Genomic DNA, 25456 nt, shown 5'->3' on the forward strand with positions numbered 1-25456 from the left:
CTACCCTGTCCCTCCTTGTTCAGAGTTCCGCTTCTGTGGTGGCCAGTGTAGCTTGCAAGTCAAGCCCTCCTGTGGCACCCAGATGAGGGGGCACACAGGGGCTGAAATCCAACCCACACTGCTCCCCAGGGCACCATCCCTGGAAGGGACACACCCCAGGACAGGGGCACCTTCCTCAGACTTCAGCCAGAGGCCCTACATGGGCTCGCAAGGCCGTCCTCTGGCTGCCCTCGGACCAGGCACCATGAAATGCTTTGCAGCCACTCCTTCTAATGTATTCCCCTGCGCCCCCGCTCTGCCCTGCCCTGGGAGGGGGAGCAATGCAAGAGCGACCCAGCCCCACCTGCTGAAGAAAGTGAAGGCAGCCACTGAGACCATGTTTGAGGAGGTTGGCTGAGAAAAGGGGCGGGGGGCGACTAGTGACGAGAGGTTACCCAGGGGATGAGGGACAGGAAGGCCAAGGGATAGAAGTGTTTCTCATTCTCCTGCGATGCCTGCATTTGTACATTTACCACACGGGCTGCTGCTTCCTTGAAATACCCAGCACTCACCAGTCCTTGATGTCCACTTTCCTTCACTGGTCCCTGGATTCCTAGTCTCTACTCCCTCTCCCTCCCCTGCAAACACACGGACATGCACACACTCATACAATGCACACGTGCACACTTACACAATGCATACGTGCACACACATGGGCACACACATGCACATGCAGCACACAATGCACACGTGCACGCGCTTACACAATGCATGCGTGCACACACTCACATGGGCACATGCACACATGCACATGCAACACACTTACACAATGCACACATGCACACTTACACAATGCATGCGTGCACACACGGGCACACGCACACATGCCCACGCAGCATGCACAATGCAGGCATGCATGCATGGACACATGCACATTCACACACAATGTGTGCATGCAATGTGTACACGCTCACACAATGCATGCAAGCCCATGCACACACGCACGCACACACTGAGATGACTTTGTCAATGTCCAGCCACACCTCCACGGGGAGAACAGTTTCTGGCCTGTCCTTGGATTCCAGACCACCCGGCATCACACCCAAAACTGCAGCGAAGAGGACAGTTTGGAACTGAAAACGTGGCAGGAAAGGTCCAGCTGCGCAGGTATTTGGTCAGACACAAGATTTCAGTATGAACTCCTAGAAAAGATGAATGACGCTTAATAAGGAATGAAAATCAACAGCATTTCTGGTTTTATTTCTTACTGAGATGACAGCCAGGAATTGTGAAAACGGGTGTGACCAGCAAGCTGCCCCTCAGGAAGGGGGAAGAAGGCCCCAGCCGGCCTGGGGATGGGCCCTGGCAATGAGGGCTGAGGCTAGGGGCGAGGGTCTGGGCCATCTTCTCCGTGTCAACTCCTCAGGAAGGCGCACGCTTCCAGAAGTGCTGTGGGACAGAATGAAGCAGGAGAGTCAGAAGCGGGTTGCTATTTTAATCAACACACCAATCAGGGGCAATACTAGACCAGAGGCTTTCCTCTGCCCTTTTCCCACCCCCACAGATGAATGCTTATTCCACCCACATGTCCCCACGGCCCAAGGAAGCGCGACTGCTCCGGCCCTCACCAACCTGGCTGATTCCCTGTCTGGCCTAGGTGACACAACACGCCACCCACCTTGTCTCTAACTGACACGGATGGTCCCCTAACTTCTGGATCGTGAGCAATTAGCATGTCATCTTTAGGCAGATCTGTTTGCAAAAGTGTTCCCAGGCTCGCTCCCTCACTCATTTACAGGTGGGTCGCTGTGCTAAGTGCCGAGGGCTCAGCTTGGACAGACAGGGCCTGCACCCCGGGGTGTGCAGTCTATGGCATCCTGAGCTGGCTGCTTGCAGGAACGGCCTACAGCTTGGTTGCTCCAAGTGTCGTCCTGGAAACCCCTGCAGCGCAGCGCCCCGAGACCTCAGCTGATGGAGCCTGCGTCATGGCAGCACATTTGCAACCCGGGAATTCTTTGTGGTGAGAGCTGCCCTGGGCTTCCTTTAGCACCTCCTAGGTTACCAGAATCAAACACCTCCAGGCATTGCCATGTGTCCTTGGAGGGCAAAACTGCCTGGGTCGAGAGCCACTGATAGATTCTTGGCCTTACCCCCATCCCTGGACCACCGCCCCCCCATCCAACGCCTCTGACTCTGGATGACCCGGGGGGTGGGGCACGGAAGGCTGTGCATGCTGGAATCTCAGAATCCGTCCAGAGCCTTTCATGCTCCGCGAGGTCTTCCAAATGTTTTTAAAGGACTGAACTACTGTCAGTATATTTTTTCTGGCAAAAATGTTTTTTGAGCATTGTATTATCTATAGTTGGTGTTTATGGAAACTGTCTAGAAGTCAGAATTTGTCATTTCTTAATACATATGTGTCTATATGTGTGTACATGTGTACACATGTATGCATACACATGTATATACATATACGCACATTTCATTTTACTGAATAAAATGATCAGTTTCTAAAAACCCCATGATGGTCACTATCAGAATTATAAGTTTTAACATATTACCTACTGTTTTACCTACATCTTTCACCTCATCGATGAGATTGTAATGTCCTAAGGCGCCGAGATAGTGCACTGCCTTAACATTTTAAGACCCATCTTCATTCCCAGAATGCCGCTCGGCCCTCCAACCCTGACCTTCACCCATGGTGGTTTCTCAGAGAGGCTACCTAAGGTCCACTTACGGGAGGTGGAGCATTGTCTCAGATTAGCAACCGCTGTGACATACTCTGATCCCAAATATTTTTCATATGTTGTTTTGCCATGGAGCTTGGCCAGACACTCAGTGTTGTCGTTGAACAGAAGGTTTTTGGTTTCAGACCGGAACAAGCAAAACTTGCCTGGGCAGTCACGGCCATTCCTTCCAAACTTAGCCTGTGTCAGAGGGGCCAAGGAAAGCAAGCGAGTTTGCGGATTAAGGAGGCCAAGGACATCTCCCCACCACCACCACCAGGACCAACCCTTGGGACAAACATGGCCGAAAGGAGCTGAGTTCTGGAGTTGTCCCACTGCCTTGGCCGAGTGTGCCCTGCCCCGTGTCCTCCTGCTGCCCGGGGCCCAGGTGGCAGACCCACCCTGGACAGCACCCAAGCTCTCAACCTCTCCAATCTCACCTCCTGCCATCTCTTCCTTCTTAATCTGTGGCCTCTTCCTTAGAACTTGTTAGGGGTGACTAAGTGACAGCTGAGGATTTTTGAGAACTGCCCCAAGAGTTGAGCGCCGGTGGCATTCTGATCAGCCGGCTCTCCCGGAGAGTCAGTCTGCATTGGAAATCATCTCTGCCACCGATCAGGCCACTTGGGCAGGTCCCTGAGCCTCAGCTGGCCACAGTTCCTTCTTCATGCCCAGAGCTCCCACAGGGCTGAGCTGTGACACCAAACACCCCCATGGGAGCAGACCTGTCACCAGCCCTAGTGCGTGTTCCGCCGTGAGGGCTCCACAAATGCCAATTATTGTGCCTATTGGTACCATTGCAGGGCCCCTAACTTTAAAGCACACCCAGAGACGGTATTTTAATACAAAACTAGAAGTTTTGATAGAGAATCACAGACTTTAGGGAAATAGTAGAATTTCCTTCACACCACTTCTCGTAGGTAGGTAGCCTTACACTACAGAAGTTCTGGCTTTGGTGTCTTTAGATGACAGACGTGACAGCCTTGTCTAGAGTGTTGCTCAACCAGCCCAGACTCAGGGAGTATTGAGAATGACACTCTATCTACTTGTGGGAGGAAGGCTCAGTGGTCGCCCTCATTTGCTTGAAGAACAAAAGGAGGAAGAAGGGGAATAACCATGTTTGAGCCAGGCAGTGAGCACAAGTTCAGGGGCATGAGACTCAGGGCAGTGGTTAGGTCAGTCCCAGAAATCCCAGGACAGAATCCTCTGTCGTCCTCATTGAGACTCTGGGCAGCCCCGCCGTGTGACGCAAACACTGTCACCACCAGCTTCAAGCAGAGGGACCGGAAAGAGAGGCCTGGGCTGGGCTGGTTGACCTCGCTCTGTGATTGCCCCACCTGACAGAGGCCCACGCAGTTAAGAAAGGGCGGGAGACCCCGGCGGTCCATACCTGTTGGTCAAGCAGCACCTGCTCCAGCTGTTGTACCTTATCTTGCCGAGATACCACACCATGACTCGGAGCCCTGGCCAGGTGGCAGGTCTCAGCCTCAGTCACGGGCTTCCGGGTGCCATCCAGGCACAACAGCTCAAAGTCCTCCAGCTTCAAATCCTTAGCCCACTCTTCAGTGCCCTTCCCTGGGGAGAGAAGAAGGAGCCATCGGTCAAAGGGTCCTTCTGGATGGGTGTCCCCATCGCTGGCCTCTGGAAATGCATGCAATGGGGTTGCGGTGATGGGAAGAAGAGAAGAAATGCTTGTCCCGCACAAGCTATTCAAGCTCCAAAGACATTAAACACTAGCGCTGTAGCCACACAATGAAATAGGGTTCAGCCATAAAAAGGAGGGGACTCTGACACGGGCTACACCACGGATGAGCCTTGAAGGCCTGATGCTCAGTGAAGGAAGCCGGTGACAGAGGGCCATGTGTGGTAGGGCTCCACTCCCGTGGACTGTCCAGAGTAGACGAATCCGGGAAGACAGAACGTGGATGCCTGGCTACCGGCTCTGGGGGCGTGGGGAAGTGACTGCCAACAGCTATGGGGTTCTTTTCTTTTCTTTTCTTTTTTTCTTTTTCTTACTGAGTGCCTGTGTTTTCTGCTCCGAGTATATTTACAAGACTGAAATCAAGGTGTTGGTCAGGCTGAGTGCCTCTCTGGACACAGGGTATCTTTACGCAGGTATGTGAGTGCTCTAGAATTGGACCATGCTGGTGGTTGTACTGAAGACCCCCGAATTCTACATTCTGAATGGGTAGGTTTATAGTATATGAATGGTGCCTCAATAAAGCTGTTAATGTTTGTAGCTTTGAAAAAGAAAACCCTCCATCTGTGCCATATTTTTCAGAAATAAGAATAGCTTGTTTATGTTCAAAAAGTAATTGTTTCCTCTTTGCTTTCATATTCAAGTGCTCTGCATGTAGCCAGGGAAAAGGGGGAGCTTCTGTGGGTTTCTCAAACATACTCCCCAATTCCAATTAAGTACAGTCGTAAAATCCTACAGGAGCTTTAAATTAAATTTGACATCTGATCCCTGGAGATCACTTCGATGAACGGGTTCATAAGTTCATAAGTTCTACATGGAATCCTGCGCTTGTCTGCCTGCGTGCAAACGGAGGTTCGTTGTTCAGGCCCCTGCTCCTCTCCTGCTGTCTCCCCTCAGAAAAACCCTCCGTCCGTTCTCTTGGCTTTGTCCGTTGGATACCGAAGTCATTCCAAGTTTACATGTCTGGCCCTGACCCCTCTCCCAGAAGACAGGAGGAGGAAGGAGCAGCTGTGACCGTTGATATCTTTGAAGGAGGGAGGCAGAAACTTAGGCAGTTCTTTCTCAGGGGATGGAATGGCAAGGCCCCTGCTGAGGAGGAGAGGTGGGGGGGCTGAGAGGGACTGGGGGTGGGGGCAGTTGGGAGTCTTAAATTCCGGTCATTATGACTTTCATCTAGAGATCCCAAGGGACAGTGATTCTTCAACACTGGCTGGTAGTTGACCTTCCACCGTCTGCATCTGCCTGTGATTTTTGTCCCCATTTACCCCCAAGCAGTTTCTTGATGGGGACTCCTAGGGGGATGAATAGAAAATTTCCTTTTTAAAAGGACATTTTATTTGCATAGGCTTGATTTCTTTTTTTTTTTGCAGTATCATCCCCATTCCGTCTCCCATAGGCTGGGGCAGGCAGATGGTGTGCTTCTGTGTTGTCTAGACGAAACCAGCAGATACTTGCTTTTGAGTATTTCTGGTGTGTTGGGGGTGGGGGGCGGGCGCAGGTTTCAAGGTCCCTGTGACACCTGTAGACATTCCCATGTTGCGTACCAAGGTAAAACATTTCAAAGTTAACTTAATCGAAGGTCTGGAAACCCGTTACTATCTTCCCGGCTGCAAGCGTGAATACTAGGAGATGCGTTGCTGCCCAAGACTCTGCTCGGCGGGGGAAGGGAGACGTCTTCACTCACCATTCGTGTTCTCCAGGACAGTGGCAGCTTTCACAAACGCGACGTCTCCGGCATTCTCAACCAGGCACCTAAAACGTTCCAGAAAATAAATGCATTGCCAGAGAAGAGACGCTAGTCAAGGTTTCACCAATGTTTGCAATGTGCGCGTTCCGAAATCTGAAACATTCAAGTCAACATGGGAAAGATAAAGACAAATATTTCCAGGAACTTTGGGTTTTAAAGAGAAGCTTGAACACATATGTGTAGCTTCCCTCCTTCTAAAGTCCCAATAAAATAATATTTATGAGGTTTTTTTTTAAAAGCTATAAACCCACAAGAGTGAGCCGCACAAAGAGAGAAAGAGAGGCGATCCTGATGACAACATTTGGAAGTCGGAGAGCAAATGCATGAGCGGTCATTGACCCAGCGGGGACTAAAACGCTGTAACACTGCGGAACTCCAGGGAGACTCCCACACTAGAAGCCATTGGAAGTGACAGAGAACAGGAGGACTGGATGGAGCAGACATGGGCGCCATCCAGGTGACCTCGTGTCCCATGCCACTCCGCCTCACCCTGGCAGAAGACTGCAGGTTGGTTCACAGGGAGCTTGAACCTGAAACAACACCATGGACTAGAGAACCAATCGCAGCTGAGGGCAGAGGCCCAACACTGAAATCAAGAGATGGAGGGAAAATCTATATCCTGGAAGCTTAAATCATAGCCCCTTACTTCACTATTCCTTTGATAACTCCCATACTGTTTTTCTGATTTCTCTTTCAATGTTAATTCTTAAAGTACAGACTCTCCTGGATTATAATATAATATTCTAACTGTTTATTTTGTATTATTTTCCCTTCTTTACCTTTTAGCATCTAAGGTATTTGCTTGGTTTAATCGTCTAATCATTGTGTCATTTTAAAGAATTTTTATGATTATTTTTCACTTCCTAAAAACACTTTTGGTGGTCTGACTGCTCCCTTTTAGGTCTTCCTGTTCTTGTTTCATGAAAGCTGCGCGCCCTTTGACCTCTCTAGTGATACTAGTTGTAGCGTAAAGTTAAAAAGTTTTATTCTCCTCTACTGTCTCTGAATCGTCTGCGAGCGATTGCTTTGGTTTCCACGTCTCCTGCTCTTTCTCCAGGAGGCCAGTGCTCTCTGGCTGCTTGTCCCCATTTAAGGGAGAAGCACCAGAGCCGTTGGCTCTGCCTCGGTCTCCACATCTTGGCAAGAATGGGCCTCATTGTCGGGCAATTGATTTGTGTCATTTCACGGCGGGGCATCTGTTAACTTTGTGCAGAGCGCACAAACGCCTTGGCCAAGCAAGGAAATGTCTTATCAGAACCCATATTTAATATGAGAATGATATTCACATATTCATAATCATGTAAGCCCTGACTATGACATAATCTCGCTGGGAGTGAAAGGGGGTGACGTTTGGGGTTGTGGGTAGAAGAGGCACAGGAACAGAGTGAGAGGCTACCTCTTCTCTTCCCTGAGTAGAAATTCGTCAGAACACAGCTGACAGTGAAAAGATTGAAAACCAACAATATAGGTGGGTTAGAAACAGAGAAGTAAACAGGACTTCTGGTTCTAGCTTTCAAGTTGAACAAAAGGCCAAGCATTTTCCCCTGGAAGAAACAGAATGCTGAACCCCAGGTGTTTCCAGTGAAATAATACCTTACCATAGATTCGAGGGGAAAAAAAAAAAATCTGTATGGTTCCTTTGGGTTTTTTATCAGAGATGTGTCTAGTCACTATCTCTGAGTGAAATCACATCACAACTTTTCCATCTGCATGTCCTTACTCCCTTCAAGATAGGCTTGTATGTTCACAAAATATTTTCTGAGTCATTCAGGGTCTAGGGTTGCCAAAGCTAGTTTTATAGCATCTTATCCTTGGAGAGAAGGCTACTGAATTTATATTAAAAAGGTCAAAGACCACAGTTTGACCTGTGCCACTCTCAGGTACATGACGCCACCTGGTGGAGAAAAAGGGACAGGAGCGGACTCTGTCCTTCCAACCCTTACCTAACACATTAAGTACCACTGAGAAGCAACGTCCCAAAGAATGGGGGTTACAAAACGTGGGTTGTGGGTAACCACTGCAAAGAACTAAGTGGTTATAATTCTGAAAACCTATTTTTTTATTATTATTATTCACTTCACCGGTGGAGAATAACCCTGCAATACTGCTTTTTTTTTTTTTTTTTTTTTTTTTTTTTTTTGTCATTTCTAAGGCCAAAATCAAAGAGAAAAGGGGACTGTAAAACATGATGATTTAGAACAGAGGACAGGCTGGTGGCCATGAGGACAATTCTTCCCCATGACACTGAATCGTAGATAGGATCTTAGATACCACCTGCTCTACCCATTTTGATTTGGGGGATGAGGACTTGAGGCCCACCGAGGGTGACTTGGACTCCAGGCCCCAAGGAGGAGCCCCGCAGAGCTGAGGTCAGGCAGCCCCCGTGCCAGCCTCTGCTTTCTGGGGTGCTGAGTGTGGCGGCAGGAGCCTTCATGGGTGCTGCCCGTTAGCAGACCCCCAAAGGCACCCCTGGCTCTGCTGTGACAGGCCACTTCTGGCGCCTTAGAAATGCAAGGCCAGGACGTGGGAGGATGAGGCACAAGGCCCGTCCTGCCGGACCCTGACCGAGGCCCTCACCTGAAAGCCCCCGTGTAGCCATAGTATCTCTCGTTGCTGTTGGGGGCACACTTGCTCTGGCCCGCTGCATCGCCAACACACAGTGCACACAGGCTGGAGCTCGGGTCTGACCCGGGGGCACAGCTTTGACTGAAGAATTCGCCTGTAGAGAAGGAACACGGGAAGTCAGCTCCTCCTACCGGGGTTAACACACGCGGCCTTTACCTAGCAGGGGACGCAGCTTGGTTCAGGTTCATTCTGTTGCCTAGGACAGATAGAACACAGTCACTGTCACAAGTAGTGACATGCAGCTCCATGTCACAGGCCCACGGCAGATAGGTCATGGTTTAGGCATGGGGTATCGGCATGGGCTGGGGCGGGGAGACAAGGCCCCAGGAACAGGTTGAGTCGGAAGCCTTGAGGTCTTATTCTGTTTCCTTTGCAGTGCGGAGGAAGAAGTCAGTTCTGTTTAGTAACAGAAGTCGCCTCTCATGAGGCAGCCAGGTGCCTTTTCCCAAATTAGGAAGCCAGGGCCTGTGAGGAATTTAGATCTGGAGCACCAGGAGGCAAAAGTACCATTTGTCCTTCTCAGGGCCGGCACCCATTCTTAGGGTGCAGAGAAAGAGACCGATAGGCCAGTGTTTCACCTCAAAGTGGGGTGCATGGGGCACACGCAGCAGTGCAGAGAACCGTTCTGTGCCCCAGGGCTGTGGGCAGCCACGGGGAGAACTTGCTTCCTCCAACAGAAGAAAACCCACCACCCCCTCCCTTCCCTGAGGTTCCACCTCCCAGGATGGCCCCCCTCCCCACTCAGGACTCCTTACCGAATTTGCAGGAGCCTGTCTGGTTGAAGAGCAGGCCCATGGGGATGTTCCAGCCTGCAGTCCTGCCCACAGCGGTGTGGCAGGACCTCTTGCCTTTCAGAGAATTCCAGGTGATGTCGGCATTTGATTTCTTGACCACCGCCACAGCGCGGTACCCTTGGACGACAGAAGAGCAAGTCTTACTCTCCAGGGGCCCTGGCATAAGGACTCTAGGGCATCTGTCTGCACCTCAGGCCAAAGGAGGTCAAGAAGTATCATCAGCAGTGACTCCCCCAGGTGATGCATTGTTAGGGAGACCAAAAGGCTTACGCAGCTGTCCTCTGTTAAGGCGAGATTCATTGGGGCTATGATATGAGATAGTAAGAAAAGCTGATCCTTTAAGTGATTCCTGGGGACTGTCCTTGACCAGCACACACTGTGCCTGAGTTATAAACCAGCAATTCACCTTTAGGCGTGAGCTACTAAGGTAACAAACACTGGACACCTAGCGTGACCGCAATCATGCATGAATCACCAGCTGCAATATGCACAGGACCCGAGCCACGGTGGCCACCGGGCTAAGTGCCGCCTGGTGCAGGGGTGTGTCTCCAAGGACCGCCCTGTGCTGAGCCCTGCACTGGGAGAGGGTCAATGTGGGGGCTGTCCTCCTCCTGCCGGGGTGCACCTGACAGACTCCCACTGGGGGCAGTTCAGAGCTCTTCCCCAGCTGAGCAAGCGCCAGCTCTGGAGGGCAGGAGGGGCTGCAGCACAGTGCACGGGATTAGCACGAGACAGCAGCAGCATCTCTGCCTGTGTCCGAGATCCGGGACACTTCAGGACACTCTCTGAGCCACTGTTCCCTCATTCACAGGAGATGGGGATGTAGCACCTCCCCTTCCAGGTGGCCGGGACGTGGCCAAGTGTGAAGGTCAATCTAAACATCAATTAGAATTACCTATGAATGATCTGCCTCTTCAAAAGAACTTGGGCTACATCTCTTCCTGTGAGGTTTTTAAAGTTCCTGCCACCTGTTCTTCCAGCAAAGAGAACTTACCCTTGACCCTGAAAATGACCGATTCCAACTCACCTTCCACTGGTCTATTCACACAATCTGAGTTACTGTTTTCTTCCGATTCTGAAAGCATAAAAACAAGCAAAACGCTGTTAAACATTCAGATGTATTGAGGAATCACAAACTTTTACATCTCAACAATGCAGAAGCAAAGTCAAAGAAACTGTCCCAGCGGCTCCCGGCAGCACACACGCACCCTCGGTTGACCAGAAGACACAGCCACGGACGTTCCCAGCAGCACGGTTCACCGGCTGGAAACACGCCCACCCGCAGCAGGACAGATAAATAACAGCGGTAGAGCCGCACAACAGAATGCTACCCAGCAGGGCTGACTCCTCTCCAACTCCGCTCTAGATGGAGGAACAGCACAGAGATAACACTGAGCAGGGAACACATACAGTACATGTGTGCAGCTCCTTTTACATGAAGTTCAAAAATAGGCAGAACCGATCTGTGCCCTTGGAAGCCAGGAGTCGGTGCCCTTGCTGGAGTAAGGGGGCCAGTGGCGGAGGACACAAAGGTACGTGGGAAATGTGCTGTGTCTTGATCTGGGCACTAGTGCCTGGGGATGTACCAGTTTGTGAAATGTCATTGAGTTGTACACTTACGTGCCCTTTTCTGCATGTATATTGTACTTTACTAAAATACTTCTAAATTAAGAAGAGGAGCAACTGTGCTTGAGGCCACCGCTCCAGCCGAAGGAGCAGGGAGCAAGCAAAGAGATGTCGCTGAACCAGCAATTTTCAACGTCTTTCATCTCGTGGCGTACATAAACTAATTATTAAAATTCTGCGCCCTCCAACGGAGGGGTGGAGAATCCTCATCGTTACAGGCCTGGTACTGCGGCACTTCATGAAATCAGACGTTTTCAGAAGTCCACTGAACCTGTGATTCTCAAACTTCCCTTCCAGCATCTGGTGCAAGAAATTGCTCAGGACTTCAAAACAGATCCGCGCTTCCAGGGTGCAGCTATCGGTGCTCTGCAGGAGGCGAGTGAGGCCCCTCTGGCTGGCCTTTTTGAAGACACGAATCTCTGCACCATCCATGCCAAACGTGTAACTATTATGCCAAAGACATCCAGCCAGTTCGCCCCATACATGGAGAACGCACCTAAGAATCCACTATGATGGGGAACATTTCATTCTTTAAAAAAAAAATTCCCTCTTTCCTGTTATTGGTAGTTCTGAACATTATTTTTTTTCCCAAGGGTCTAAAGGTATCTAAATATAATATTGCAAGTGGAAAACAGGCGACAGAAATCAGGATTTGGCAGTTTTTCCATTTTCACTTGTGTGTGCATTTTTAAAATATAAATGTGGCAACACAAAGCATTAATGCAAGTCAGTGAACATGTTTCAGTACTTTGACTTTATAACAATTATAAATAAGCCCATTAAATTTTTGTGGACAATGCCAGCATTTGGATTTTTTTTAGACAAGTAAATTTCTTACTGGTGGCAACTAAATGGTGTTTATAGCATTTTTATCATTTGGTAGATTCCATTCATTTACTTACTATACTTTTCTGAGCTGTTCTACGTGCAAGTACATGCTTTTAATGTTGTCTGTCTTCCATGTTATTCCTATAAGTTTGCTATTAAAATACATTAATATAAAAAAAATTTAAGAAGAGGGAAGCATTGTGCTTTGTCAGGCCTCGGCGGAGGCTCTGTGGGTAACACAGCCCCTTTTATTTACTCTTGTCCCTGATTCTCCTGTTTCAGTGTATCCTTCCTTCTCCGCATCTCTACCTGGACTCACCAAGGGGGGTGACTCCCCCATGCCCCCACCCCATGGCCCAGGAGGAATAAACCAGGGAGGACACTCCCCCCGCTTACTTTGGCTCTCTGCCAGGACAGGCACCAAACCACATTTGCCCGCAATGTAGATAAATCCTCCGTCCAAACTCATGGCATCGGCTTCTCCTTTCTGCAAAGACAAAGCAACTCTGGGCATCCCAGTGAGGCAGCTTCGTGTCCCGCCTGTCTCTGCAGCTCTCTGCGAGAACGGCTTTATGTCAGCTGTCCCAATGAAGTAGCAGAAAGAGGCAGGGAATGTCTGAACTGAGCCCCCAAAGGACACGCCTAGTGCGCTATTAATCCTCAGCCAGCCCCATGTGCCTCTGACGCTGTCACTTCCGTCACGAGGACCAGGCGCAGGCCACAAACCCTCTGTCCTCTGAACAGAACCCTTCCGGCACTCTGCACACTCGTGGGACGCCCCTGCTGGACCAGCCTCCCACACTCAGGAGACGGAGGGGACCAGCCGAGGACCCTCGAAGGGCTACGCAAAAGTTGGATGACGAACGAGCAGAAATTTCTAACTAAACTGGCTCACCCTCAGGATGACTGAGCCCACACTCCAGCACGGGAACATGGATTTGTCAAGATCCCAAGCTCCCTCTTGGGCCCAGTAATAATTTTTTTACAACAATATTAAAACTATCTGGAGATGCGTATGAAGATTTCTATCCAAGGATGCACATCACAGGATTATTGATAATAACAGATGAAGGGGACAAAGAATAGGGTCATGACCAAGCCACGTCCACATAAAAGATATCCTGGAATCATTTTTTCAAAAGTGTTTTCAAAGCCTGTGTATTCATGTGGGGAAATGGCCATGATACACTGTTAAGGGAAAAGGATTCAAAACTCACCTAACCGGTAAGAACCAGTGGTGACCAGCCTATGCATCAATGCCACCAGGAACCCTGGGGTGGGACATTGCCCAGACTTCAGCTGTGTGTGAGGTCACAACTGATTTTCATTCTCTACTTTACAGCGCACTTTTCTATCGTTTCCAAACTACCTGCAATAACTGAGTCGTTCTTATAATCAGAGGAGCGGCAAGCCCACAAGAAATAGCTCTTTAACAGAAAGCGGTGCCTGTTGGCACACTGTGCGCCTCCCCGGGGAGACATTCCTGGGCCCCATCCTGCCTAACCCCCCCAAAAGTGCCTCTTAAGAGCCCAGTCACTTCTAAGCAGCTGATGCCCGCGACCTGGGGTCTTCTGCGGAGCCTGCTCCCCAACCCACACACCACACCGGCTCCGCGTGCAGGGGACCCCTACCAGGACCAGGGCTATGCAGTCCTCGGTGGTGGCGGCCGTGGCACACGTCACTCTCCCGGCGCTCTGGCTGCTCCACTGCTGGCACTTGCGCTGTTCCTCTGGGCCCACGGCACACCATGCGACCCGCGCGCGCCGCGCCTCCACCTCGGCTGCCGCTGCGCAGGGACACAGCCGTGAGCAGGCGGCTGAGCCTTGCCCGGCCTGGCTCCACCCTGGGCTCCCTTCCTGCTTGACCTCCCCAGCTTCCAGGCGCAGGAGTCTTCTGCTCCTGCCCCTCCCCGCCTCCAAGGTCAGCGCCCAGCCCCTTTCTCAGGCAGGGCTGCCCCCTTTTTTTCTCAATCCTGTTCTCCTGTCTTGGACTCCACCCTTCCATCTTCAGTATAATGGCTTGTCTCCTATCTCAGTCCCAAAGGACAAAAGCTGCAGAACGCAGAGACAGTGACAGCTCCCAAGGGATGGCCTAGGGCACCCTGAGCCCAGCTCGAACCCCCCCTACAGTTGGCAGCCACCACCAGCAACTACAGTGCGACCTCGGGGGTCGCCCAGACCCCACCCCAAGCCCCCCACTAGAGGAAGGACTGCAGCCGAGCGGGCCCACCGTGGTGTCCTGAGCCAAGAGCGGAGCCCAGGCGCAGGTGTCTGCCACCAGGCCTCTGGCCTCACCCCAGGAGGGGCCCTGGCTCATGTTCCTATTTCTCCCTCCATCAGAGGCAAATGTATTTTTCTGTCAGGGCTGGGGAGCCTGATGTACAGGGACACGTGGCAGCATTAATAACGTGGCTGACACATCATTTGGAGACGCTCCCATACGTGAAAATGCCCTTACTTGGTCGACAGAAGGCACTTGCCCCTGTATCAAACCCACCACGGCAAAGACCTCCAGTGGCTGGGACATGGGGACGTGACCGCTGTGGGGGCAGGGCCATGCTGACCACGCGCAGGGGGTGTGTGGGGCTCTCCCCGGGGAACTCAGCCCGGCTCACCACCCGCCCCTGCCGGCCCTCACTCACTTTCCCTCAGGCTCTTGATGGCAGTGAGGTAGTTGGAACCAAGGTACAGCCCAGCATCGACCTTCGAGGGGATCCTCAAAAACCCGAGGGCATTATCTTTGAACAGCAGGTCCTTCTGCCCGGGAGGGGAGCTGAAGAGCTGGAATGTCGCTGACTTGCCTTTTCCAAACGCCTCCTAATTAAGGAAAGATTGAATTGATGATGTCAGTGGTAAGTAAGGGGGGAGGGCACCACACAATGTTAAAAAAGAGTATCTGGAACTTAGAGGTGATTCTGAGAGGGGAACCCTGTCCCATAAGAGACTCGGGCCATTTCTGACATAGCCCCGCAATGGCTCATTCTTCAGAGTGATGCTGGGGTCCAAGCACCTTAGAGTCCTGAGAACGTGGCATCGTCCCCCTCGTTCCTTTCCAGCCCAGGAGACGCTGTCAGTCAGTAATGCCAGAGGGGCCTCATAGCATCTGCAGTCCAGAGGACCGGCCGAGGCCCGCGGGCCACTGAATCTGGACAGTGCTGTGCAGTGGGGCTACAGAGAGCCCTCCGGAGTGGCAGGAAGTTGGGAAGGAAGGACGCAGCAGCACCAAATCCAAGCAGGCGGGAGGACTATGAGTGCGGATACCTGGGCCTTGCTGAGAAGCCTCCAGATCGAGTCCTCCTTGCCATCCACACTTCGGGCCACTACAGCATGAGAAGGGACCCGGGCCAGGTGGCACTCCTTGAATTCATCCACTGGCTTCCGGGTATTGTCTGGGCAGAGCAGCTCATACTGGTCTCTGTCGCTCTGGTCTGGCAGGTTCTCTGGGAAAAGGAAAGAGGAGGGGGTTGGGAGACCCAGATAAGCCTATTTCAGGAATTTGAGCTCTAGGAGACACCTTGCCCAGTTGACAAAAAATTGGGGCACCAGAAAGAAAGATGGTGGGTTGTTCCAGAACACTCAGAAAGGTAAAGACAGTGCCCAGAAAGCCTTGAGGCCCAGGCCAGTGATGCTCTGACTGGATCGTATGGGCTGCCCTGGTGCTGGTGGGTCAAGGAAGCTGAACCAGACACCATCTGTTTCTATGGCAACCCCACCTAGAAAAGCGCCACAGGATGGAGACAAACCCAGGGACCAGCCAGAGGCCACCGCCTTACCCACATCTCTAGAAAGAATAAAAATAAATAGAGTGCAGTATGCCTGTCCCTGTGTGTACCCAGCTACTGTGCTTCAGTGTGTGGTCCCTCAGGGACATTCTCCAGCAAGATAGTAAGAGGACACATACAAAGGCATGAGTCACGGAGCTGTCGGCGGTAAAGGGAAGGACAGGATGACCCAGTGCATCCCTAGGGTGATGGGTAAGTAAAATCTGGTGGACACGTCCCACAGAGCATCCCTCGGCGGTCAGATCCGCTGAACTAGACATTTGTACAACAGCACAGAGGACTCTCTAAGGCAAAATCCTGGGTGGGAAGCCTTGGCAGCACCCTGGTCTCTAATGCTCTGGGATGAGGTACCTAGCGCTCAGTAAAGCTTTTGTGAGCTTAGAACCCAGGAACCCAAACCAGCACCAGACCTTTACAAGACCACATACAGCTCAAGGTCACGTGTCAAGTACCTTGGCATGGTGTCTACGAGGGGGAAGGCAAAGGTAGTGGGCACAGGAGATGTGAAGAAAACTGATCGTTTAAACTATGAAATTACATAACCTAAGAGCTGTGCCCTGTATGGAACCCTGATACATAGCGTGCAAGGAATGGAGGAATCTAATTAGTTCAATGTTCAGAATTATGATAAAATAAAAGGAGGCCATCCCATAGCTCTTCTCTCTGCTCTTACCAAACACCGTACTCTCCTTGACAAAAGCCACCTCTCCAGCCCCGTCTTTCAGACACCTGTGAAATGACAAGGCACAGGAGGGTCAGCATGGAGCAGCCTCCCCGGAAATAGGGGCATGTCTCCCGTGGGTGTCTGCTTCTCAGAGGACAGAGCCCAGAGGCTTCAGGACGGCCACCTCCAGGTGGATTCTGAGGAGGAAGGGCTCCGCCGCTGGCCAGAGGCCCCCATCCTTCACTTTGAGAGCTGAGAGGGAAAAGCTTTATGTTTCTATGTAAGAGTTTTGAAGTCTCTACTCTAGAGGACGAAGCTTCAATATCCTTGGCCATGTGGTCCTGTCTCCCGGGACTGAGTGGGCAAATGTCTCCTGGCCAGCAGAGAGGCGGGGAGGCTTCCCTCTGCAAGACGGCCTGAGCCCAGGAGGCAGATGGAGGGTTAGGGAGTAGCGTCAGCCTCAGTGTGGGGGCAGACAGGGCACAGGGCTGTCACATGGGCAGGGCTCGATGTCACCAGCTCAGAGAGGAGGCCCAGGTAGGGTAGACGCACATCAGCCCAGACACCCCGCCATCCTGCCCGGCTGGGAGCCTGGGACTGGCTGACCCATGACAGGGCTCCTTCAGGCCGTCTGTGTGGTTAGGGAGAGGACCAAAGTCACCAGGACCACACAGGGCAAAGCCAGATTTGGGGTTCTCTGGGGAGGCAGGGCGGCCACTGCCCAGGGACCGCTCGTCAGGCTGGGGTAGAGGAGAGGGGAACACGCGCTAGGCAGTGCCGGCACCCTCTTGGTGCTCAGTGGTTCTGTCTGCACAGCAGTGGGACAGCTGGCCTTCTTCTCTGGTCCCTACAAGCAGGCTGAGCTCTATTGGGGGCCGGAGAAAAGATCTCTGGGCCTGAGATGTGCCACTCAGGTCACTGGTGAGAAGAGAACCATCTCACTCACTTGAAGGCACCAGAGTAGCCAAAGTACGGTTCCTTGGAGGAGCAGGCACATTTATCTTCCCCTGTCCCTGAACACAGGCGACACAGGCTGGGGTACTGATTTCCGTCTGCACAGGGAACACAACTAGCGGAGAACAAGTTGGCCACAGCTGTGGGACACAGAGAAACGGACCGAGTGTGAGGCAGCCCTGGCCACAGCCAGCCACGCTTCCCAGTGTGCACCCCCCTGGGGCAGCCCCTTTCTCCACCCCTGCCAGACACGTCGCCTCTGCTGTGATGTTCGGGCTCAGAGGCCAGCTCCCCAGGGCAGCTGGTGCAGCAAACCCGCCAGGTTAACCTCACACACCCCCTTGGAGTCACCCGCGCCTTCCTCTGTGTGATTCCAAAGTGGGGTGTAGAGCCGGAATAGAGACCCCTGCCTGAGATCACCCGCAACCCCCCAGCCACCTCACCTTCCTGAAGGGATGCGGGTGGCCCTGTCCAGTTCAGGTACGGACGAAGGGTGCCCACAGGGATGTTCCAGCCGGCAGACCTGTTGAGGCCGGTGTGGCAGGACTTCACGCCTTGCATCTGGTTCAGTTGAAAGTTGCTACTCTTCTTCGCTACGGCCACGGCGTAATAGTGCGTCTGTGGCGCTGCGAAGGGGCAGAGAGAGTCAAATGCTCTTAGCCTGCACCCAAGGGAGAAAAATAGCCCCTGGTGGGGACGGGACACGTGTGCTGCAGTTTCTTCTGGGGCAGAGTTGCCCCGGGGCCTGTCCTGATTCCCCAGGGAACATGGGGAGTCCTCCTCCAGTGGGTCCACCTCTGGCCCAAAGTGCCCAGGGACTCTGTTCCCTTCAAGTGTGATGCCGCCCGGGACCCCACCTCTGCAACTCATCCACTCTGACTCCACAGAGCCCAGGACCACAGCCAGCCCAGCTCTGGGTCCCCGGGGAGAACTCACCTGCTTCGGTCCCATAGACCTCTGCTGCTACAGGTCGCAGTTTGTATGGGTCCAGTCCTGCCTCATACACCAGACCGCCATCAAGGGTCACGGCATCTGCCCTGTTTGCCTGAAAGCAAAGAGGCCAGGCTGGCTTCAGAAGAAAACCCGCCCTAACCCAGGCAGGTGGATTTCAGGATGTCAGAAGGGTCTGTGGCTGGAGGGATCTTCAAAAGGGTCCGCTTTGGATCATGTCTGCTCACATCCTGTGACAGGTGGCACAAGCCAAGGGTCCCTCTTTGGAGACCACGGGCACCGGTCCAACTGTTTTAACTCTTGAGGTTGGCACACAACTCTCTTTCGTGTGCCTACTCACCTATACAGGGTAGGCAAAAGTAAGTTTACAGATGTGACTCCTTGAAACACAGAGTATATTTTTGTATTATTATTTATTAATTATTGAATTACTTTCCATACAAACAACAGAAACCTGCTTTTGCCCCACCCTGTGTGACTATGCTGAGCATAACCTTCACAGTAGCTTATAGTTCAAGTGTTTTTGTTCTAGATGCTTTCTTTCCTGCTTTCACTCTGTATGTATTTGAAGTTCTTCTTTATTGAATAGGAAATGTAATTATTAAGATACCTTAAAATTACCGTAACAAACCATGTTTCTCCTCTTTGGCTTATTACTTCTCATACACTCACACATTTCTTATATTTGCCATCTGGCATAGATAATATTTTGTTGACTGCTTTATTAATCTAAAACCATACATGTTCCTACTTCTGTAAAGCCTTTATTGATTTTACAGACTTCTTACTATTTTATTATAATGTGGTTGTTCTATAATTTGTTAAACAATTCCCCCAAATGTTCAGCACTTGGGTTACGTCTGATTTTCTTTGCTACAAAAACTACCCTTTGAGGAATAACTCTGTCCTTGGTGAGCTTTTTTTTCTTTCGGATGACCTGTTGCCACGCGACGGGCATCTGAGCGTGAAGTCACCCAGACGCGGAGCATGTTTATCTTTCCGGCTCTGGCTGCTGTTGCCAGCCCGCTCTCCAGAAGATTCACGACGCCAACTTAGAATGCCACCAACCATGAGGGTCATTTCACCATAGAATCACCAGCAGTACAGGCTTTCATTTTAGTATGTGTTATTAGTTTAGAAAATGCAAGTGCTGCCCTGACCGATGTGGCCCAGTGGGTTGGGCATCATCACACAATGTGAGAGGTCATCGGTTCGATTCCCAGTCAGGGCACGAACCTGGGTTACGGGTTTGGTCCCCAGTTGGGGCGTGTGTGAGAGGCAACCAACTAGTGTTTCCCTCTCACGTCCATGTCTCTCTCCTTCTCTTCCTCCCTCCCTTCTCCTCTCTCTAAAAATAAATAAATAAATACTTTTTAAAAAAAGAAATAAAGAAATGCAAGTGCTAATAAATTGTTTAGGTTTGTTTTCCTCTGATTATCAAGGGAAACATTTCGTAAGCACTTGTATTAATTATGAATACTGCTTATGAACACTCCAGTCGTATCATTTTCTCACGTGACCCTACATTTCCTACCCGTTTGAATTCATTCTTTACAGAATTTAAATTGTAATCACTTGTCAGAGCTGGTGCATATTTACTCTGATGCTGTCCAAATTTTTGTTTAAATGTTTCTACTGGCGATGAATTAATACTTTTATACTTTAAAATCTGTCGATTAATCTCATCGTTTAGTTTATTATTGAAAGGCAAAGAGATTTCTTTCTGCTCTTGTTCTGCTAATTAATCTCTCCTCTAGTTTTTCAATAATACATGTTTTCTTTTTAAGCATTTAATCTATCCCAACTTTATTTTGATACATGGTATGGAAAACTGATTTCAAATCAGATGCTGGTGAAAAAGGCAGATTTTGTGACCTCATTCACAGGTATTTAGGTTGAATAGGTCGGAAGAAGGCTCAGGAATCAGCACTTTAAACCAGCAAGAAATGCTGATGCTATCTGTCCACGGACCATAGTTATTAAATTATATCCTGAAACATTGCTCAAACTAGATTCTGCCCCCTGCGTACTGTTCTGAGAACCTAGCTCTTACTGAAAACTTTTACACAGATGAACCTCTCTATGCTTGAGCCCAGGACACAAAACCATGGACAGAGAACATGTTTGTTGGCTGAACCAGTAAAAATTATTTCCGTAGATCTTACATCCCAACAAACCAAAGGAATCTGAAATCATGCAAAAGTCACAATTCTCTTGTCTCTCTCTGAAAATGTCTTGGACAGACGTCCTTCTCAGGCCCTGTGCACCGACAGGCCTCTACCACGCAACACCACGTGGTGACTAGGACCGGCTGAGCTCATTTCTCTCAGGGCTTAGAGGCCATGATCTTCTGGAGGTTTTACCTTGCAGAGCAACCTTGACATCTGCCAGTGTTCCATAGTCACCCAGTGTGACTGCTGCCATGTCCTTTTCGCACAGTTGTTACCATCAACTTACGTTGCGGTCCCAGCTTCCCCCCATACATGGCCTCTCCACTTCTGCGTTCAGAGTATCATTGTGTCTCATGAGAGAGGATGATCCCTAACTGACAGGCACCCAGGAAGGAAAACATGCCTTTCTCTTCCCTTCCATGCAGCTTGGTCTTACCCAACAAGTGGCGTTGACTTACCGCGATGGCCTGGATGCATTCAAGGTAGGAGGTTTTCCTTATGCAGGACAGAGAGGGGCCACTCACTCTTCTCAGATTCCGTTGCAGTTTGGAGCATTTTGTTGCCTCTGGCTGGGATATGGTGCACCATCGGACGCCTCTCCTTGGGGCGGCCAGACACGGGCCTGGGAGAAAGGCCAAGAGGAAGGCTTCAGCCACTGCTCACGGAGGAGACTGCCAAACCCTCCGGCTGAGTTTTCCAGACTCCTCCGTTTCTCTCTGCTCCCCTCCTTCCCTCTTCAGTCTGCGGCTAGGTCAGGCCCCTCTCCTCAGGTGGCGGTGTCTAGCTGGCCCGATAAGCAAGTTCCCTGTCCTGGCCAGAGGGCCCTGATTCTTAGTAAGTTGGAGGAGATATTCAGAACCACTGGGTTCTTTTCCTTCCCGTGACTGGCACACTTCCCACCACTAGAAAAATGATGATGGTCCCTTGCCTTCATTCATGGAGTTCTTCCATCTGCCTCATCCCACTTGAACTTGGGAGTGGGGGCAGGAAAAGGGAGTATTGCTCCTCATGTGGAAACTGGCTCTTGAGGAGGCTGAGTGGCTGACTGCTCAGCAGTGGCAAAGTCCAGCCTAAAATCCAGGTCCCTCTAGGTTGCTGTGTCTACAAGCGGCTCCCCAGGGGATGCCAAGGGAACTGAGGAAAATACACCTGACTCCTTGTCAGTAGCTGCAGTAAGTGGTGTACCAAATGGGTCAGCGTGCCCGAGTTACCACCATTCACTTCTGTGTCGGAAAGACTGATTCTCCCGCTACGCCTGCGTTCGTTGCTAGAATTATGCAGTTAGGGAGGAGGCGGAACCGGATTTGCTCACAGCTCTTAAAAACCACATGGATGCCTGGTAAAGAGCATCTGTGAAGAACCTACAGTGACCATTATATTGAAATAGCGAAGACTAAATGTTCTCCCCCTAAGATCAGGAACAATGCAAGAGCATCCATGCTCACTTTTTCTGTTCAACATAATACTGGGGTCCTAGCCACAACAATAAGGCAAGAAAAAAAAAAGATGTCTAGACAGGAAAACAAAAAGTAAAACAGTCTTTCTTTGAACACGTTATGATCCTTTATGGAGAAAATCCTAAGGAGTCCACAAAATGCTATTAGAAGTACAGTAATAAGTACAACGAGGTCATGGGGTACAAGGTCACTACACAAAAACTAACTATATCTTTGCATACAAGCATTGCATGACCCAAAAATAATATTAACAGTATAATTCTATTCACAATAGCATCACGAAGAAGAATACTCAGAGAAATATTTAACAAAAAAAAATTCAAGACTTGTACAAGAAAATTGTAAAACATGGCTAAAAGAAATAATTATCTAAATAAATGAGGAGACATTTATGTTCATGCTTTATAAGACTTAGTATTGTTAAAATGGTAATTCTCCCGAAATTGATATAGACAATCAGCACAATCCCTATCAAAATTCCAGCAGGCTTTTTTTTTTTTTTTTTTGGCAGAAATTGATAAGCAGGTTCTAAAATTTATATAGAATAAATAAATAAATAAATGTATAGCAAGTAGCCCAAAATTTATATAATTTATATATATATATATATCATATATATATATGTGTGTGTGTGTGTGTGTGTGTTTCAAAAACAATTTTGAAAAAGAGCAAAGTTGGAGAAATTTTACTTCCTAACCTCAAAAGATCCTATAAAGCTATGGTTATCAAAACAGTTTGATTTTAGCATAAAGAGAGAGAGGTATAGTTCAATGAAGCCAATTTAAGAGTCCAGAAGCAGATTCTTATATTTACTGTCAATTGGTTTTTTTCCACAAAGGTGCTAAGGCAAATAGCAGAAAGAATAGTCTGTTAACAAAAGGTGCTCACACCATTAGATACCCGCATACAGAAAAAGGAACTTGGAGCCCCACTTCACACCACCCACAAAAATTAACTCAAAGTGGATCAAAGAACCCACTGTAAGAGATAAAACAATTAACTTTTAGAAGAAAACACAAAACAAAACTTTGCAACCTTGGGTTAGGCAAAGATTAATTAGCTATGCCACCAAAAGCATAGTCCATAAATTAAAAAATTAATAAATTTGACCTATCAGTATTGAAAACTTGTGTGCTTCAAAAGACAGTAAAGAAAACAAAAGCACGTGCAACAGGCCGGGGGAGACAATATTTACAAAGACCTCTCGACAACTCGAGAAGAAGAAGACAAACAACCCAGTCAAAAACGGGCATAGGCTATGAATAGACATTTCTCCAAAGAACATGCATGAATGACTGCTAAGCACATGAAAAGGTGCTCGACGTTTTTAGTCATTAGGACAATGCAAATTAAAAGCCCCGTGAGGTCATGATTTCACACCCACTAGCCCGTGTCACTAAAAGAGCGGAGGACAAGTGCTGGCGATGATGGAGAGAAACGGGAACCTTCAGGGACACGGCTGAGAATGTAAAGTGGCCTGAACCCCGGAAAAATGTTCAACACAGAGTTCCCGCAGGGCTCAGCCATTCCACTTCTAGATACAGACCCCTAAGAAGTAAAACCATACATCCACCTAAAGACTCTGGCGTGAATATTCATAGCAGCATGATCCAGAAGAGCCAAAAAGGGGAAGCAGCCTGGGTGTTCAGTGACTGGTGTCCACAGCCATACATGGGACAGTCTTTGACAATAAAAAGGCAGGGACGGCGGATATGCGCTACAGGATCAGTGAGCCTCATTCATGCTACGTGAAAGGATCCGGGCCCAGGAGGCCACGGATGGTACGAAATGTCTGTGAAAGGCAAAGTTACAGACACAGAAAGTAGGTCAGCGGCTGCCTGAGGCCAGGGTGAGAACGAGGACGGGGTGTAAATGGTCCCGAGGAATCATAGTGAGGGGACGGAAATGGGCTAAACCCAATTGACAGGGATCGTTGTGCCACTTGGTAAAACTGCTAAAAACCTCTGAAACGCGTGAATTTCATAAGCTGTAAAATGCACACCAGTAAAGCCGTTATCAACAAAAAACGAAAACGCTTGGAAGCATAAGCCCCCTTCGCCTTTGGATGTGCTTTGGGGGTACCTCACTCAGCCCTCTGCCTCCTCTGTTCCTGGGCCATCCCCTGCTCAGCCAGCCCCAAGGTGTTTGAGGCACCCTGGGAGGGTGTTGGGGGGGGGGACCTGTGGCTCTCAAGGCTCTGGGGGCGAAGACCACCACGGGTGCAAGTGAGGGTGGGTGCAACTCTGAGCTGGGACCCTGGCCCAGGACCGCCTCTGGGAAGCAAGGCTGGCTGCCTCTCCGCCTCTCCCAGGGGGCCCCAACCCTGTGTTGTGCGCACAGCAGGGCGCACGTCAGCCCACTCCTGCCCTAGAGAAGACAGGGGTGACCAGCACCCATGGAAAGGAATGTGGACAAGGGGACCAGGAGGCAGGGACAGAGCAGGGAAGGCACCGTGCCCCCTACGGTCGGGGGCATAAGCTCAGGGCTGCTCGCTAACCGCCCTCTCCAGCAGGCAGGAGGCAGGAAGAGGCCGCCCCGGGCTGGAGCGGGACTGGGGGAGCACACTTGCACCCTGACCCCCAGGCTCACAGCCCAAGTGCTGCCTGTCACAGCCCTTTCTGCTGCTGCCTGGGACCCTCCCCTTCACTGAGGAGGCCCCGCTGTTACGTCACTAATGTCCATCACTGGTGAGTGCCTGCAGAGCACCCCAGAAATTACCTCAGATATTTGGGTACAGAACTAACCACTGTTTAGTGCTTTCCAGTCTGGGCACATTTGAAACCAGAAATCGATTTCTCTCGCCGCTCTGAGAAAGGGGTCTCATTGGGAGGTCTGTACCACCACCCGGGCCCCTCTCTGGAGCAGGGTTGTGGGCACCATTGCCTACCCTGAGCAGGGTGCACCCTGCTGCTGCCCCTCACAGCTGCATGGGAAGACGTTTGTCCCACTCTTTTAAATGAGGAAACTGAGGCTCAGAAAGGCTCTGTCTTGCCCGAGTTAGCACAGCCCTGGCAGCAGCTGGGGTCTTGAGCTCCAGGTCTGCTGTGTGTCTTGGGCAAGTCACTCCCCCGCTTGTAAGAGTCCCATGGGTGCCAAAGGTCCTGGTAGGACAAAGTGAGACAGGGTCTGCGAAGGCCCTTTAGGAAGCAGGGAGCAGCTCTGGGCTCGCTGGGATGAGCTTAGAAGCCGGGGTTCTGACTCCTCCCCAAGCGGGTAGGCGGGACCGCCCCGCGCCCGGGCGACCACAGGCGCTCGGTGCTAACACGACAGGGCGCAGGGGCAGCGTTGCCCACCCGGCAGGGCGCAGGGACCAGGACGCTCCCTCGGTGGGGAGCACCCCCAGGAACCCGCACTCACCAAGGGCCAGGAGGGACAGCAGCGCGGGGAAGATGAGCTTCATGTCTGGGGTCCGGAAGCGACTCCAGCCAACGAAGGCTCTGCCACCTGCGCC

The 25456-nt window shown here is 50.7% G+C and overlaps 1 protein-coding gene across 1 annotated transcript; it reads right to left on the minus strand.

Moving 5' to 3' along the window:
- Window positions 1–1349: 1349 nt before the first annotated feature.
- Window positions 1350–25456, minus strand: LTF (lactotransferrin). The gene is made up of 17 exons (XM_090284632.1): window positions 25363–25456; window positions 21007–21170; window positions 18363–18471; window positions 17870–18052; window positions 17419–17566; window positions 16482–16537; window positions 15288–15466; window positions 14669–14843; window positions 13659–13813; window positions 12424–12514; window positions 10601–10648; window positions 9535–9690; window positions 8732–8873; window positions 6092–6159; window positions 4099–4283; window positions 2720–2909; window positions 1350–1428 (listed from the first exon to the last, which is right to left on the minus strand). The coding sequence occupies exons 1-17, from the start codon at window positions 25403–25405 to the stop codon at window positions 1394–1396; spliced, it is 2127 nt and encodes a 708-aa protein (XP_090140758.1). The 5' UTR covers window positions 25406–25456; the 3' UTR covers window positions 1350–1393.

The sequence above is a fragment of the Furipterus horrens genome, unplaced genomic scaffold (assembly GCF_987537825.1).
Source record: "Furipterus horrens unplaced genomic scaffold, mFurHor1.1.pri manual_scaffold_7, whole genome shotgun sequence".
Taxonomy (NCBI): domain Eukaryota; kingdom Metazoa; phylum Chordata; class Mammalia; order Chiroptera; family Furipteridae; genus Furipterus; species Furipterus horrens.